The sequence below is a fragment of the Siphateles boraxobius genome, unplaced genomic scaffold (assembly GCF_051911475.1).
Source record: "Siphateles boraxobius isolate OS27281-9 unplaced genomic scaffold, OSU_SipBor_1 41, whole genome shotgun sequence".
In the NCBI taxonomy this organism is placed as follows: domain Eukaryota; kingdom Metazoa; phylum Chordata; class Actinopteri; order Cypriniformes; family Leuciscidae; genus Siphateles; species Siphateles boraxobius.
In genome coordinates this window covers 22,283,828-22,299,575 of record NW_027509042.1, presented here as the reverse complement: position 1 = coordinate 22,299,575, position 15,748 = coordinate 22,283,828, and the positions used below count along the sequence as shown (strand labels likewise).

Here is a 15,748-nt window from a genome sequence, read left to right as displayed (position 1 = left end):
TTCTATTTCAAAGTTCTTTTGAACTTTTTATTCATCAAAGAAGCAGCACAACTGTTTTAATGCTGAAAGTTAAGCTTTACCATCACTTGAATAAATAGCTTTGTAATACGTATATTAAAAGAGAAAATAGTTACATTTTAATATTTCACAATATTACTGTTCTTAGCTTTTTCTTTTCTTTTGTTTCTTCTTTTTTTAATCAAATAAATGCAGCTTTGGTGAGCATAAGAGACATATCTCACCGACTGCAAACTTTTGAACTTTTTTTAAGTGTTTATTTTGTTTTCTGTTTCTCTATACCCTTTGCTTAGGCCTCAAAACATGTACATAGACAGAAGTGTTGATGACAAGCTTTATATTTCTGAGCTGCCCTGCACAGATATGACATAGGGGTTGGTTCTGGTGGTGATTTGGGGTAAAGGGTAAAAGCCTGAGGTGGGAGCTGTTACATAGCACTCGCTCTTGTTTTAACAGAGCGCTCCAGTGATAGTCTGTCATCAGTCTGTCAGAGGGGATGAAAATCTGAAGGTGCTCTCTCTGAGAATAGCCTCTATTGTGCTTGGGATTTTGGCGCTAGACCAGATGGGCTATGAAGCTGGTGGCCACACAGGGTCTATTGTGCTGTGTGATCAGTGATCATTAGAGATAATTAGAGCTCTGAAAGTCATTCGGCCTGTGGCGCGAGTCCAAGGAAACTCTCAGATGCTTGGCTTGCTCTCGGATGCCACTGCAAATCCCATACCAAGCATGTGTTCTTACTTTATACGTGGTCACCAAACAATTGCACCACATAGCATGGACCAGTTGAGCCTCCAGCAGGGAGTGGAGGACCCTACTTTAAAACCCCAACAGTGATTCAGTTTGGAAAAAATCCAAGTCCAGGCACTCAGTAGGATGCAAAAGTTAAAAAGCCTTTATTATTTAAGGGCTAAAACATTAAAAAACCAACGCGTATCGGCCCACTGGCCTTCATCAGGGTGTTGGTAACAAACAGACAGAATCAAGTCATACTTATAGTTGCATTGATTTCAGGTGTGCCACTCTGGTACTTGCAACACAATTTCTTGGCCACTAGAGGCAATAGTTCAGGTAATGTCTAATGCCAGAGGTTAAACCACACAAACACAAGACCAAATGAGAGATCTCCAAGTGAAAAATAGGTGTCCAAGTGACACCACTACAAACATCTAGTGTACTCCACACAATATGCACCAATCGTCAATAAATATAAATAAGCTAGTTACACATAATGATTCTTAATTCAGTCAAGATGGTTCTAAAACAACATGAATAGTGTAAAAAAAATGGCAATTGGGTCTGTTGTACACTATTCATGTTGTTTTAGAACAATCTTGACTATGAATTAAGAATCATTATGTGTAACTAGCTTATTTATATTTATTGACTATTGGTGCATATTGTGTGGAGTCATCCTTACAAATTGATGCACTCCGAATTGCGATGTACCAAATATTACAATACTGTACTGTAACCCTGACCACAGAGTGAAAAATCTGAACTGTTACATGTTATAGACATACTTTAATCTACATTTTGACTTCTTTCTCACAGACATCATATATGTGTTGGACACCCCGACTGTGGTGGGCATCGCTTTTGCTGCCTTTGTGATCGGAGCCCTTTTGACCGGAGCTCTCTGGTTCATCTATTCGCATACAGGTGAGAAAATATCCCTGCATATTCACATTAGAACAGCCTTGAACTCATCTGACCCTTGTTCTCATTCCCTGCCTCACTCTAATTAGTTATGTATCATGTCATTTATCATATTGTCAAAATAAGCAAGGAAACATGCTCATTTTTGATCGTCGGAAGGGCTTGCCAGTTCTGTTAACAGCAATATATTAACAATAGCAAATTGACTCCCAGCCCATAAATATATCCCGTTCGTCAGCAGAAGCGCATCTGTCTTTTCCGTTCTTTCAAAAATTGGGGGGGACTTCTGGATGGTCGGCAGTATTTTGGGTACAATAGCCCAAAAGGGACTGGAATTCCCCCTATCCATAAGGGTGTCTCCAGGCCTCACAGGAAAATACATATACAATCCTCCAGCTGAATGCCAAGATTCACTCCACCCCTCCTCGCTGCATTGCCCTGTTGTCGCCAGGCCGACGACCTCTGTTGACCCTTCAGAGGAAGCGCATGCTCTTTCTTAGCCCCCATTTCCGCCCATTTGCATTCACCCTTAGTCTTGCCTCTGGTTTATGTCCTCAGTGACGTTGACCTGCTACCGTTTTATGGCACACATTTGAAGGGATTCTCATTCTGAACACTGTTCCAGAATCTGTAGTAGTGTAGGCCAATGAGTATCAGTATGTTGACTGAGGATCAAAGCCCTTCTGAATTTGAGCTATTTCTATTTTTTGGACATGTGTATCTTGGATATATCCGTGTCTTGACATAAAAGGAGTCATGTTTAGCTTTTATTAGCTTTCATTTTTATTCTAGAGTTTGTTCAAAAACATAAATCAGTATAATTTTTATTAATATTGCATGTAGTATTCAGTTGGGATGACAGTATCCAGCTGTGTTCCTGCTCATTGTTGTTGTTACGTGAGACTGAAGAGTTTAGATCAGGTAACCCCCGAGACCGAGTTTGTTATTATTTGCCAGTTTATGGTTGCACCTTAGATCAGGGTCACTTGTTATGCGTTTCTGGTAAGACTGTTTCATTTGTTTCATTCGACTACCCTCTAAGTTAATTTAAGGTCAAAACTATGACTTTTTCTGGTCAGAAAAAATGAAATGTTGAAATGAATTGTTTTTTTATTTTTTCAGTTTTGGCGTACTAAGCTCTGATCATTCCAGCCATGTGTTTCTCATAATGCCATTGATTACTTTAAACACAATATTGTAAAGTATTTAAACATATTACTAAAATAGCCCTGCATGGAATCATTTTTTGATACTGACGTTAACCCCAAGTGTTTTTCATGTTTGGAGCAGCCTAAATTATTGACTTTTTATTGAAAAAAATGCTTAAAGACGAAAAATATCAAAAAAACTGTGGTGCTTTTCTTAACTGTGAAGTGTAGGAAAATGCCAAATAAAGGCTTTGGTGAAATTAAAGGCAAAATCCTCCCTTGCTCTCTCTGTCAGTTAGATCCACAGAATGAATCTGTTTTTTCCCCAGTAGTTCTCAAAAAATGACAAATAATAATGTAAAGTATAGTGCATTACTGGAGTTTAAATACTTTTTGATCTCAATAACCCCTAATTTGTCTATTGTTCTAAAGAAAACATGTTGTTTGCAAAGTCAGCCAAAAAGTGAATAAAATATTATATGTAAATTATTTACTTTAATTTTATTAATTAACAGCACATTTCTTCTACTCCCTAGAATACATCTAAATGTATAAACCTAATATATATATATATATATATATATATATAGTAATTTTATTTTCAAAATATACTAATAAAGATTTTTTTTTAAATTGTTTAATTTAATCTTATGTTGTTTTGTTATTATTTTCAATTTCTATTTTTTTTTTAATTTCAGTTTTAGTTTCAGTAATTTTCATACTTCAACGTATTTACAGTTCTTGTAAAAAATAATTTAATTATTTGTCTAATATTTATATTTTATTTCAGCCTCATTTCAATCAACTAATGATTTAGATATATTTTAGTTTAACTTGTTTTACTTAACAATAACAACACTTTACTTTCACACTAGAAGAGTGATGTGTATAATGATTATGAGTACATAATTGTTCCATACATTAGGGATGCTTACTATTTTATGGAAAGCCTCTTGTGGAATGTTGGGGGGGTCCGTTAAAAAACAGCTCCTGTAATCCTATCACCATCCCTGTCGTAGATCACACTGATAGGTTAAGGACGTTGCCCCTGTGCGCACAGAGTGGGAGTTACACAACGAAATGACACGGTCAAGTGGAAGTGGTCAACAAGCTGCCATCAAACTCTTTCTCAAACATACACAAAATGCATCTTTGTTTGGAGTACAGTTTAATTTAACTAAATCCAACAAATTTTGTTACTTGTTAGTCTGTGTGCTGTCACTGTGTATGTTCACAAGATGATCTTTAAAAATGGGATGTAAGGCGGCAGATAAGCGAGAGTGTAGTACACAGCGCTGTATGAGGAAATAGGCTGTTTTTAGCTGGAGCTCTTGGCAGCACATCTCTGGCACATATTAGCAGCAGAGGGGCCTAAAACAGGGAAGCAGAGACACGTCCAGTTGAGCTGAGAAGAGAAGCACACACATACATAAACACACTTGCAATTTACAATGCTGGGTTGGTTGAAATTATTTACAGACGTTTTTACAGAGAATTCAGATGCGTGTAGTGTAAGAGAGCAGAGTGATTAATTAATATTGGTGTTTTTATTCAAATGCCAAGTATGTAAAGCAAACCTGGAATTTGACTAAAAACTCTAATGAAGGGTTGAGTCCTCTGATAGAGGAATGTTTAAGTCTATCTAGAACAACAATCAGTGAAGACAAAGACAGAAGAATGAGATGGAACTCTCGCCAAGAGCCAAATGCGAGTAAAAATCAGTGCTGAATGGTGCCCATTTTGTGTTCTCCAAAATAACCTTTCAATGAACAATTCTTAAAATATTTTTTTTTTCCTTTGTGTGTAGAAGATTTCAATTATGATCCTTTTTTCACTATGAAGAATTCTTTGTGAAATGGAAAGGTCAGAATGAATGTAAGTGCGTGCACCGGCCAAACCACTCACTGCGACAGAAAAAAAAAACATTTATGAAATAAATGTTGTGTCTGTGCCTGAAAACGTTATGCTTTCATGACTTCGGGGTTAACAACTTCTGCCATTCTGAAAGACCTGAAACACAGAAAGTCGCATTTATTGCGAGTAATAGATTCATGACATCTAGAAAACGAGTGTCCCTGAAAGCCTTGTAGGAAACTCAGAAGCAGGATTTTTTTATTGAGAACGTGTTGTCCAAGTCCAACTAAAGTCTCGTTCACACCTCCCATGTCGCTAGTCTCCGTATGAATGACAATTGTGGGCATTCCTAGTACTGTCGCTCTAATGTTATTGGTAGACTGTGCGTCTAGCCATATCTTCAGAAAATGCAATCGTAAATGATATATACAACTAAGATATAATTTTAATCTGACTAGGAATTAGACAGCAGTGATCAGTGCATTAAATCATTAACTAGATTAACGGTAAGCATCCAACCCCGTAAGACCTTCGTTCATCTTCGGAACACGAATTAAGATATTTTTGATGAAATCTAAGAGCTGAATCACTCCTCCATACTAGTCCATAGGGCTTCTTCAGGGATTGAAACTTGCCAGCCCCGAAAAGTTATTAAAGACATCGTTAAAATAGTCCAAGTGACTACAGTGGCTCAATCTTAAACTTATCAAACGACGAGAATACTTTTTGTGTGCAAAAAAAACAAAAATAACGACTTTATTTCAACTATTAATTTCCTTCTCTGTGGGCCTCGAGTCAGTTCACTAGTATAATAGCGTATGATCTGTTGTTGTACGTCACACGCATCACCCACATCACCCAAATGACCAGCGTCGGCCAATAGTGAGCCTACGTGTGACGTAGCTCTACGCAATCACACTACATTAACTGACTAGAGGCCAACAGAGAAGGAAATGAATAGTTGAAATAAAGTCATTATTTTTGTTTGTTTTTGCGCACAAAAAGTATTCTCGTCGCTTGATAAACTTAAGATTGAGCCACCGTAGTCACTTGGACTATTTTAACGATGTCTTTAATGAGTTTTCGGGGCTGGCAAGTTTCAATCCCTGAAGAAGCCTATGGACTAGAATGGAGGAGTGATTCAGCTCTCAGATTTCATCAAAAATATCTTAATTCGTGTTCCGAAGATGAACGAAGGTCTTACGGGGTTGGAAAAACATGAGGGTGAGTAAATACTGACAGAATTTTCATTTTTGGGTGAACTATCCCTTTAAGGCAGTGATACATTGTAGTTTATATTAGGGGTGTAACAGTATATCTTGCCACAATATATCGCAATACAAAAATGCAACAATATGTATCAAGGATAGTGACAATATTTATTGTGTATAGTTCACCCAAAATAAAAATTACTTGAGAAAAGAAATCAAGTTTACAGAGTTTGTGTCAGTGTCACTACAATATGTCACTACATTAAACTACTATATATATATACAGGTCCTTCTCAAAAAATTAGCATATTGTGATAAAGTTCATTATTTTCCATAATGTAATGATAAAAATTAAACTTTCATATATTTTAGATTCATTGCACACCAACTGAAATATTTCAGGTCTTTTATTGTTTTAATACTGATGATTTTGGCATACAGCTCATGAAACCCCAAAATTCCTGTCTCAAAAAATTAGCATATCATGAAAAGGGTCTCTAAACGAGCTATTAACCTAATCATCTGAATCAACTAATTAACTCTAAACACCTGCAAAAGATTCCTGAGGCTTTTAAAACTCCCAGCCTGTTTCATTACTCAAAACCGCAATCATGGGTAAGACTGCCGACCTGACTGCTGTCCAGAAGGCCATCATTGACACCCTCAAGCAAGAGGGTAAGACACAGAAAGAAATTTCTGAACAAATAGGCTGTTCCCAGAGTGCTGTATCAAGGCACCTCAGTGGAGAGTCTGTGGGAAGGAAAAAGTGTGGCAAAAAACGCTGCACAATGAGAAGAGGTGACCGGACCCTGAGGAAGATTGTGGAGAAGGACCGATTCCAGACCTTGGGGGACCTGCGGAAGCAGTGGACTGAGTCTGGAGTAGAAACATCCAGAGCCACCGTGCACAGGCGTGTGCAGGAAATGGGCTACAGGTGCCGCATTCCCCAGGTCAAGCCACTTTTGAACCAGAAACAGCGGCAGAAGCGCCTGACCTGGGCTACAGAGAAGCAGCACTGGACTGTTGCTCAGTTTTGCATGTCATTCGGAAATCAAGGTGCCAGAGTCAGGAGGAAGACTGGGGAGAAGGAAATGCCAAAATGCCTGTAGTCCAGTGTCAAGTACCCACAGTCAGTGATGGTCTGGGGTGCCATGTCAGCTGCTGGTGTTGGTCCACTGTGTTTTATCAAGGGCAGGGTCAATGCAGCTAGCTATCAGGAGATTTTGGAGCACTTCATGCTTCCATCTGCTGAAAAGCTTTATGGAGATGATTTCATTTTTCAGCACGACCTGGCACCTGCTCACAGTGCCAAAACCACTGGTAAATAGTTTACTGACCATGGCATTACTGTGCTCAATTGGCCTGCCAACTCTCCTGACCTGAACCCCATAGAGAATCTGTGGGATATTGTGAAGAGAAAGTTGAGAGTTGATATATATATATATATATATATATATAATGCTGAATATAATGTATAATATTGCAATGGGGGGATATTTGTGGGTCCTGATAATGCTGAATGTCTTGTGTTACCAGAAAAAGTGGCCACATTATTTTAAACATATCTAGTCAGTGACAGAGTGCAAGCATATTTGTCTAAAATAATTATGCATTTTCAGCTTCAGAATCATGAATATTGTTATACTGGTGTCAGCATTTTCCTGCTGATTGGGTTATAAGCAACAAGTCCAAGCCTTCATTTATACCCAAATTTAGCATTTTAATCAACACTTCATTTTTTGTTAACCTTTTACCATAGGTCTTGGAGTATCGCAATAATACCGTATCAGTATGAGAGTATCGTTACACCCCTAGTTTACAGTATATACATGAGGCAGTGCTTAGAAATGGAGACAAAGCACCTGGATGGCGACCTTTTACAAAGCATGCAAATGAAGTATACAGTTATAGCAACCCACCCCAGACTCTAGAGTGTCACCAGTCCTAATCCAATCAGCATAACTATTCAAAGAATGAGACAGGGTCTCCAAGAGCCATTACAGACAAAAGATTCATCTGATTGCATCATCTTTACCCTTAAAATCTAAATACAATGTAATTCATCTTAATCCCACAGTAATCTTAACATGTTCTTTATCAATCTCCCTCTTCAGGTGGCACAGGAGCGAGGCAGCAGGTGCCAAAGTCCCAGCCGGTGTCTGAGAACAGCAGTGCGGCTCACAGTATCGGCAGCACACAGAGCACGCCGTGTTCAAGCAGCAGTAACGCATAGAGCAGCTGGACCCAATGCTGCTTACATTGCTATTATGCTTCGTAGAAGAATGGAAGAATACGTGATTAAGTAGCATAGCTTGAGAACACAATGCCTTATTATTTTCACAATTTGAACTGAAATGGTTAGGCTGAATATACAACCGGATCAAATAAGCTACATTTAGAGGTGAGGGAAATAACAAAATCAAGATCCCAGATGGTTTTTAAATGTTGCTTTTTTTTTTCTTGAACCCCACAAGAGAGTTTTTTTTGCCTTATATGGTTGTGATCAGTGTGAAAATAACAAAGGCTGTTTACACCAGCCATTATGGCATGAAGGCGGTCCAGAGGAACAGTTAGTACTCGGCGAGGTTACGCAAGGGTTCTGTCTGTGCCTAAACAGTGCCTTTCCCCATCGAGCATACTAATATATAAGATAAATATATTTAAAGATTTTAATAGTCAGTTTGTCCATATCTGACTTTTAATACCCAGATGCCAATCATTTAATTCTACATTAAGGTATATAGTTTTCTTTAAGACCAACTGTCTTCTGGAGTTTTTGGCATATAGTAAAATAATGTATATTCTGTGAATATTAAATGGAATGCAGATTCCATTGAAATGAAATGAGATTTAAAGTAGAAATCACTCCATAAAAAAGCTTTAACTAAAACCAAATATTTAACAAATGTTTATACATCATTAAGGACATCATTTTAAAATTACACAATTAATCATAAAGGCTAATAAAAATTAATGAACATATATACATGCATAAGCTCTTTCCCAGAATTGGCCTAAATAAGATAGTTGCAAAATAATAAGACGGGGAATAAAACTCATATTATGATGTTCATTTTCCCTCCCATATTTTGTTGTTTGATAGCCACTATTAAAGTCTCTGTACAGATAATTACAGATAATAAGCATTTTATGAGTAAAAAAATGACTTTATTTTATAGAATGTTATTTTTAAATGCTGGGCATTATTATTCAACATTAGTATAAAAGTTAATGATTTCAGCAAACAGCAGACTGTTATATTTCGATATCTCATCCTTAAAGTACTAAATCAAAATGAGTATTTGTTAAGAATGATTTAAACAGTCTCTTCGCAAAAGATGTACATAATCTGAGGCCAAAGAATGTGCATTTACTTTCCAGTCTTTTTTGGGTCACAGCAGCATCTGCGGTCTACATGTTTAGGTACTAACCCACCACTAAAGTTAACACAAAATCAACTTTTCTCAACAACAACAAAAAATCATTACTTTATTTCTGCTGTGTATGTGAAGTTAACATTTTGGGATTGTTTTTAAACATCCATACAGATGTGCTTGTGAAGTGCAAGAAATGTATGAATGCAAAGCTAGAGTAATCCCACCGTCAAAACTTTACATGAATGTCAATACAATATAAGTGCCTTAACTTTGAGTATATGCTTAATTTCAGAGATAAAATGAGGCAAGAAGGGAAGTGGTGTTTGCTTTGCTTTAAGCACAGTATATACCCTCTGATGTGAAAATCTGCCAAACCTGTGCATTTAGTTGTTTGTTTGGTTGTTTTTAGTATCTAATGTTGCTTTTTTTGGTTTGTGTTGCTTGCTACAGGCTGTACCTATAGAATGTACTTTATTTCAAACCTTAGTTTCATTGTAAACATGTATAAATGTCTCCTGTAAGAGAGAAGAGAGTAAGAATTTAAACATTTATTTGTGTATAGTTATATTTTTCCAGAGATATATATATACATAGAGCCACCCTATAATTCTATCTGCATACTGTGAATTTTTGTGGACAAGTTTTGTGTGTTTTCTCTAAATCTAAACATAGTCCATAATGCTGAAGTGAGCTGCATTCACTTATATTCTCCTAACATAGTCATATAAAATAAGATTTTATTATAGATATATTTTTTAAATGAGAACACAATATTATTTGGATTATAAAATATATTTTGATGACATAAATGTTTTGATCTCTCTTTTAAGCTCTTCACCATTTAAGTGTCTGCGTGGGTTTGGTCACACTATAGCTCTATGTAAGCATGTATGTGGGTTAAATGAATGTTTATATGTATATTCCTTGTTGTATTGTGTCTTTTGGGAATGTTTAAAACAATGCTGTCATGTCTAACAGAGTTTGAACCTCTATAGGTGTAATCAAGAGTCATTAAATGGCTGTAACAGAGGCCTTTTATCTAAAGGTCTTTCTCTCATTCCAGTAAACACTCTGTCTTGAGATACACTTTTTTTATTCTAAAATGTAAGTTCACACTGCTGTGTTTGACACAGCAACCATCCTGTATGTTGAATGGTGAAATTGATTGTGCTGTCTTTCTGTTTATCTACCTCATTTGAGTGTGTGTCTATGTGTGTATAAGGTTTCATTGTCTTGACATCAAGAATATGCTACTGTACATATTGTGTGGATCTTGATGTGACAGTTCACAACGTATCAGTCACTGGGCTTTCCGACAAAAGAGGAAAGTCTGAAAGATGTAAATGTGATCCTATCAGAATTAGACTTCAACATTTTCAGGCTGTCTTGCTCTGAAACTACACACTATTCGTGAATATTTTGTATTTGTTTGTTTTTTTCCTCCAATGGTATGTGAAACCTTGTAGTGTTTGTAAATACAATGTGGTGTAAATATGCATGCTATATGTATGCTCTGTATATACCAAATAAATTCTTGTAATCTTTTGGGAGTTTGTTTGTGTGCTTATTTAAAATATTCGCTGGGCAACACATTTCTTCCAATAAGTAGGTCAATAAAAACATTTTATTGGGTACGTTTACACGACAACAATGTACAAAAAATCTTTTCCCTTTGCTTTTCCACATTTACACGGATCTGCGAAAACGACTAAAAGGACTGTGTTATTCATGCCAGGCCAGTAGTTGGCGATGTTACTTTGTAAAGAAACACTACGAGCCTGACTGAATAAGTAATGCTCACACACACAACGTCACAAATTCACGTTTTTGTTGTGTATATGGAGACGATAGTGGTATTGTTTTCAAAAACTTGCACTTTGAAACCCGTTTTCAAAGCTTGCGTTGTCAGGCCCCCCAAACGAGATGGTCCTCACTGCAGAACATGAAACGGGGAGGAGTCGGATCCAGATCCAACTCCTCCCACCTTACATGTACCTAAACCTACCCATCTCCGCCCCCTGATCCCTAAACCCACCCCTAATCCCTAACCCACCCCTAATCCTACCCATCTCCACCCCTTGGATATTGATCCGACTCCTCCCCGTGGATCTCATGAGCCCCTTTCACACAGAGATTCCGGAAAATACACAGATAAAGTGACCCGGGATTCGACCCGGGTTCGTTTGACTTTGGTTCATTCACACTGCCAGTGATTTTCCGGAATCAAAGAGTGCGTTCACACACAACCCGTAAAAATCCCGTGAAGACACGTTTCTTCGATGTGACGTAATGTCTCAGCAGCGTCTATAGTTTGCTTATGAGCTGCGATTTCTCTCTGGAGAAACCACGCTTGTGCATTTTTTTTCTCTGATTCGATCATAAACTAGCGTATTACATACCGTTTCACTAGCCTGCTTTACTTCACTTCAGCGTCATCATTACGACACAGTATTGGTTACAGATTTTGTTCACACAGCGAGCGTTCCGGGACTGATCCCGGCAATGTTACTAGGTCCCCAACACGGCATCAATCCCGGGTCGTGTTTGCGTTCACACAGAAGGTGTTCTGGCAATTTCCCGGCAATTTCCCGGGATCAATGCGCTGTGTGAAAGGGGCTTAGGTCCCCAACCCGGCATCAATCCCGACATCAATCCCGGGTCGTGTTTGCGTTCACACAGAAGGCGTTCTGGCAATTTCCCGGCAATTTCCCGGGATCAGCGCGCTGTGTGAAAGGGGCTATGTACTGCATTGAGGTGCTACTGCCCCTAAACACCGTTGTTGTTTAAATGAGCGACCAAACCGCATAAAAAGTTTTCCACTTTTAGTTGAAAACAGTGTCGTGTAAACTGCCCCTAAGTCAAAGTACATTGTTTTGTAAAAATCCTAAAATATAAAAGGAATGGAAGTAAAGCCATTTTAAGTAATAATAATGGTCACACTTTAGATTAGGGTCCAATTCTCACTGTTAACTAACTATTAACTATGACTTTTACCTCAATAAACTCCTAATTACTGCTTAATGGTAAGGTAGTTGTTAAATTTAGGCATTGGGTAGGATTAAGGGATGTGTAATATGGTCATCATTAAATCATTATGTGCTTTATAAGAACTAATTAACAGCCAATATCCTAGTAATATGCATGCTAATAAGCAACTAGTTAATAGGGAGTATTCAACCCTAAACTAAAGTGTTACAGAAAAAAACAGCCCTGAGAGAAATGGAATGTGGTGACATAAATTTTAACCAGGCCAACACTGACCAGTGTGGGGCAATGGACATTCAGTATGACATTACCTTTCCAATAAGAGTCTACCTGATCAACTGACTATGTAATTTATGGAAAGTTTCCATAAAGGCTGTAATATTGTAATGTCATGTGTCAAATTGTTTATCAACTTTTCAAAAAATAAAAAATGATGATGATAAAATGATCAAGTCACAATAGAAAGAAAAAGTACTAGGAGGGATTTACTCGATAATGGAACAGGCTTTCTGTCTTAAACAACAATGACTCAATGTACTGTAGGTCATCAGAGTTTATTTTGGGTTTAGGTGATGTTTCAAAAGAGAGTGAGGTAAAGGGCTGACTTTGAGGTTGAGGCCCGTTGTTGATATTCACAGTTGAACTACTTAGAATTGTCAAGTGGAATATATAAGGTGGAATATGAAAAATGTACTGTATAAAGGCATAGAATGTGGCCTTGACCAGGATCTAACTACAGGATGTTTTAGTCCATGAAGCAAGACTTTATACATCTTATCTAAACTCCTTACTGCTTTAAACATAGTTTTTGAAAATAAAACGTATTAGACTTTATGTGTGGTCAGGCTGGAAAGTTTTTTTTTCATCGTTTCATGGCTTGGCTTCGCAAACCAAGATCCACGTTTTCTACAGGCACGCTGGTGGCTGACGAGGCCTATGCGGGACAGGCAGGCCCTGCCACAACTGCTGCGGGTAAAGGTCTGGGCCAGGATGGGTGCTGAGGGGACACGGTTCTTCCTTCTTCTCCTTTTGTCCTCCATACTGGCCCTGCGGGTATCTTCAAAGAGGGAGGTGGCCTGATGGACTGTGCGCCGCCAGGAGTCACGATGTTGTGCTTGTGTTGCCCACTGACGATGATCGATGCAGCAAGCAGTGAGGGACTTCTTCAAGGAGTCTTTGTAACGCTTTCGTGCTGCCCTGATGTTGCGGTAGCCAGAGGACAATTCTCCGTACAGCACGATCTTGGGTAGGCGATGGTTCTCCATCCTAGAGACGTGCCCTGCCCAGCGAAGTTGAACCTTGAGGACCATAGCCTCAATGCTAGTGACCTCCGCTGACTCGAGGACTTCGATGTTGGCAACGAAGTCACTCCAACGAATGTTGAGGATTGTGCGGAGGCAGCGCTGATGGAAGCGCTCGAGGAGTCTCAGGTGATGACGGTACGTGACCCAAGACTCAGCGCCATATAGGAGAGTCGACAGCACAACAGCTTTATATACACTGACCTTCATGTCTTTTTTAAGGTTGTTGTTGTTCCAGACACGTCCGTATAGTCTGCTGAATGCTCTGTTTGCCTTGGCCAGCCTGTTGTCGACTTCTTTGTCGATCTTGCTGTCAGACGAGATCACGCTTCCCAAGTAGCTGAAATGGTTGACAGCCTTCAGTTCTGTTTGTTCGATGGAGATGCTTGGTGGATGGTATTCTTTTTGTGGTGCGGGCTGATGCAGAACTTCAGTCTTCTTCAAGCTGACTTCAAGGCCGAATATCTGAGCAGTTTTTGCGAAACAAGACGTGATTCGCTGCATAGCTGCCTCTGTGTGAGCAAGGAGGGCAGCATCGTCAGCAAACAGTAGCTCCCGGATCAGTAACTCCATGCAGGGGCGTGTCTAGAAGGGGGGCACGGGGTGGCACTGGCCCCCCCTGAAATATGATTGGCCCCCCTTGGTGCCCCCCCCCAACATCATTGGGCTAGATTTACTGTCAACCTGACAATGCCCAACGCCATTGGATCAGAGCGCTGTCAATCACTGCTTGATTTGCGATTTGCAAAGCGGAATCACAGGTCCGCGTTTTTCAAACAGAAGGAGAGAAGGAGAAACACCTCGACACGTCACTGTTTATGGTATATACACACTCAATTACAGTATATATTTTGCAATATCGCACCATATGTTGGTCTGATTACTTTCATGTGTAACTGATCAAGCCAGTAACATTAGATTAGCTAACGTAATTTCGGCAGATGACTTGTCAGTGTTATTCCGCGGCAGCGCGTCTACATAAATATAAAATAGATACATGGGTCATTCCTGGTATCCGGTGACTTTCCTGTCCCAATGATTTATTTACTCATATTACCTCTAAAATGAGTCACATATTTATAATAAATGGCTTAAATTGTAGATTTAAGTATTAAGTATACCATTTAATCAGAGATAATAGACATTAAAAATACTATTTTGTATTTTACACAATTTTAATTGATGTATGCATTCAATTATATCATGTCCTCAGTGCACAGTAAGCAACTTCTGCAAGAAATATAAACCATGAAATGACAAAAACCTCAAAATATTTTTAAATTATGTTATAGACTAGGCTAAATTGCCCCTAATCACATATAAATCATGTGGAAATATAGGTATTTTTCTTAAAATTTTCTTCAATTACTGCGTACCTGAAGTCATCTTCCACCCTGTTAGTATGTACTTTTTTGCCTTGCAAAACCAACTCCAATTTCCTTGAGACCATTGTCAAGAAGTGAAATTTCTTTTCTTTTACCTGCTGGAATTCAACTGTACAAACTGAGGTATGCTTCAGCTCTCACTCCTAACTTTTTTTTTTAGTTTTTGAAATGTTATCCTACTTGTCCCACCCTTAAAGTTCCACCCTGTTAGGCTATGTTATGGAGAATGTTTGTCCAATCAAAAAAATGTAAAAACAAATCTGACATAGTTATAAAAGTTCTGTTCATCTGTAGAAGGTTAGCTAGCTAAAAATGTTGATCACTCAAAGAGCTATGGCTAACTTAGCTCAGAATTTTCCACCCTGTTAGATCTATAAACCTAGCAGGGTGGAATGTTAAACATATTCGATTCATCAAAAATTGTTTTGCTTGTTTCAAGAAGAAGAAAAAATCTAAGATGGCATAAGGGACATATACTATGCAAGAAAAGCTCATTATTGTTTAACATTTACATTATTAACATGTTGTGATATACGTATATGTCCCTAACAGGGTGGAATATCTTTATGGACAGTGTCTGAACAATCTACCAATAATTATTATTATAGAGTCCCTAAGCTTGACCTATATGTCAAACATCAAACCTATATGTTAAACATGTCACTATTTTGATAGAATGCTAAAAACATGAAAATCATGCCCTTTTTTTCCCAACATTTATGAAGCCTAAATGTCACCGCATACCAGGAATGACCCACATATTACTTTATCTTTTGTTTTAAAGACTAAAGGCACTATAATATTTTTCCA

General features: G+C 38.2%; 1 protein-coding gene across 1 annotated transcript in view; it reads left to right on the top strand.

The window, feature by feature from the left end:
- tgfbr3 (transforming growth factor, beta receptor III) overlaps nucleotides 1-10,812 on the top strand; it is a 123,079-nt gene extending 112,267 nt beyond the window's left edge. Inside the window, exons 15-16 of the mRNA XM_077198936.1 lie at nucleotides 1,573-1,680; nucleotides 8,005-10,812. Coding sequence (XP_077055051.1) covers nucleotides 1,573-1,680; nucleotides 8,005-8,123 — 227 coding nt within the window. The 3' untranslated portion in view covers nucleotides 8,124-10,812. The remainder of the gene's footprint in view (nucleotides 1-1,572; nucleotides 1,681-8,004) is intronic.
- The last annotated feature ends 4,936 nt before the right edge of the window (nucleotides 10,813-15,748 follow it).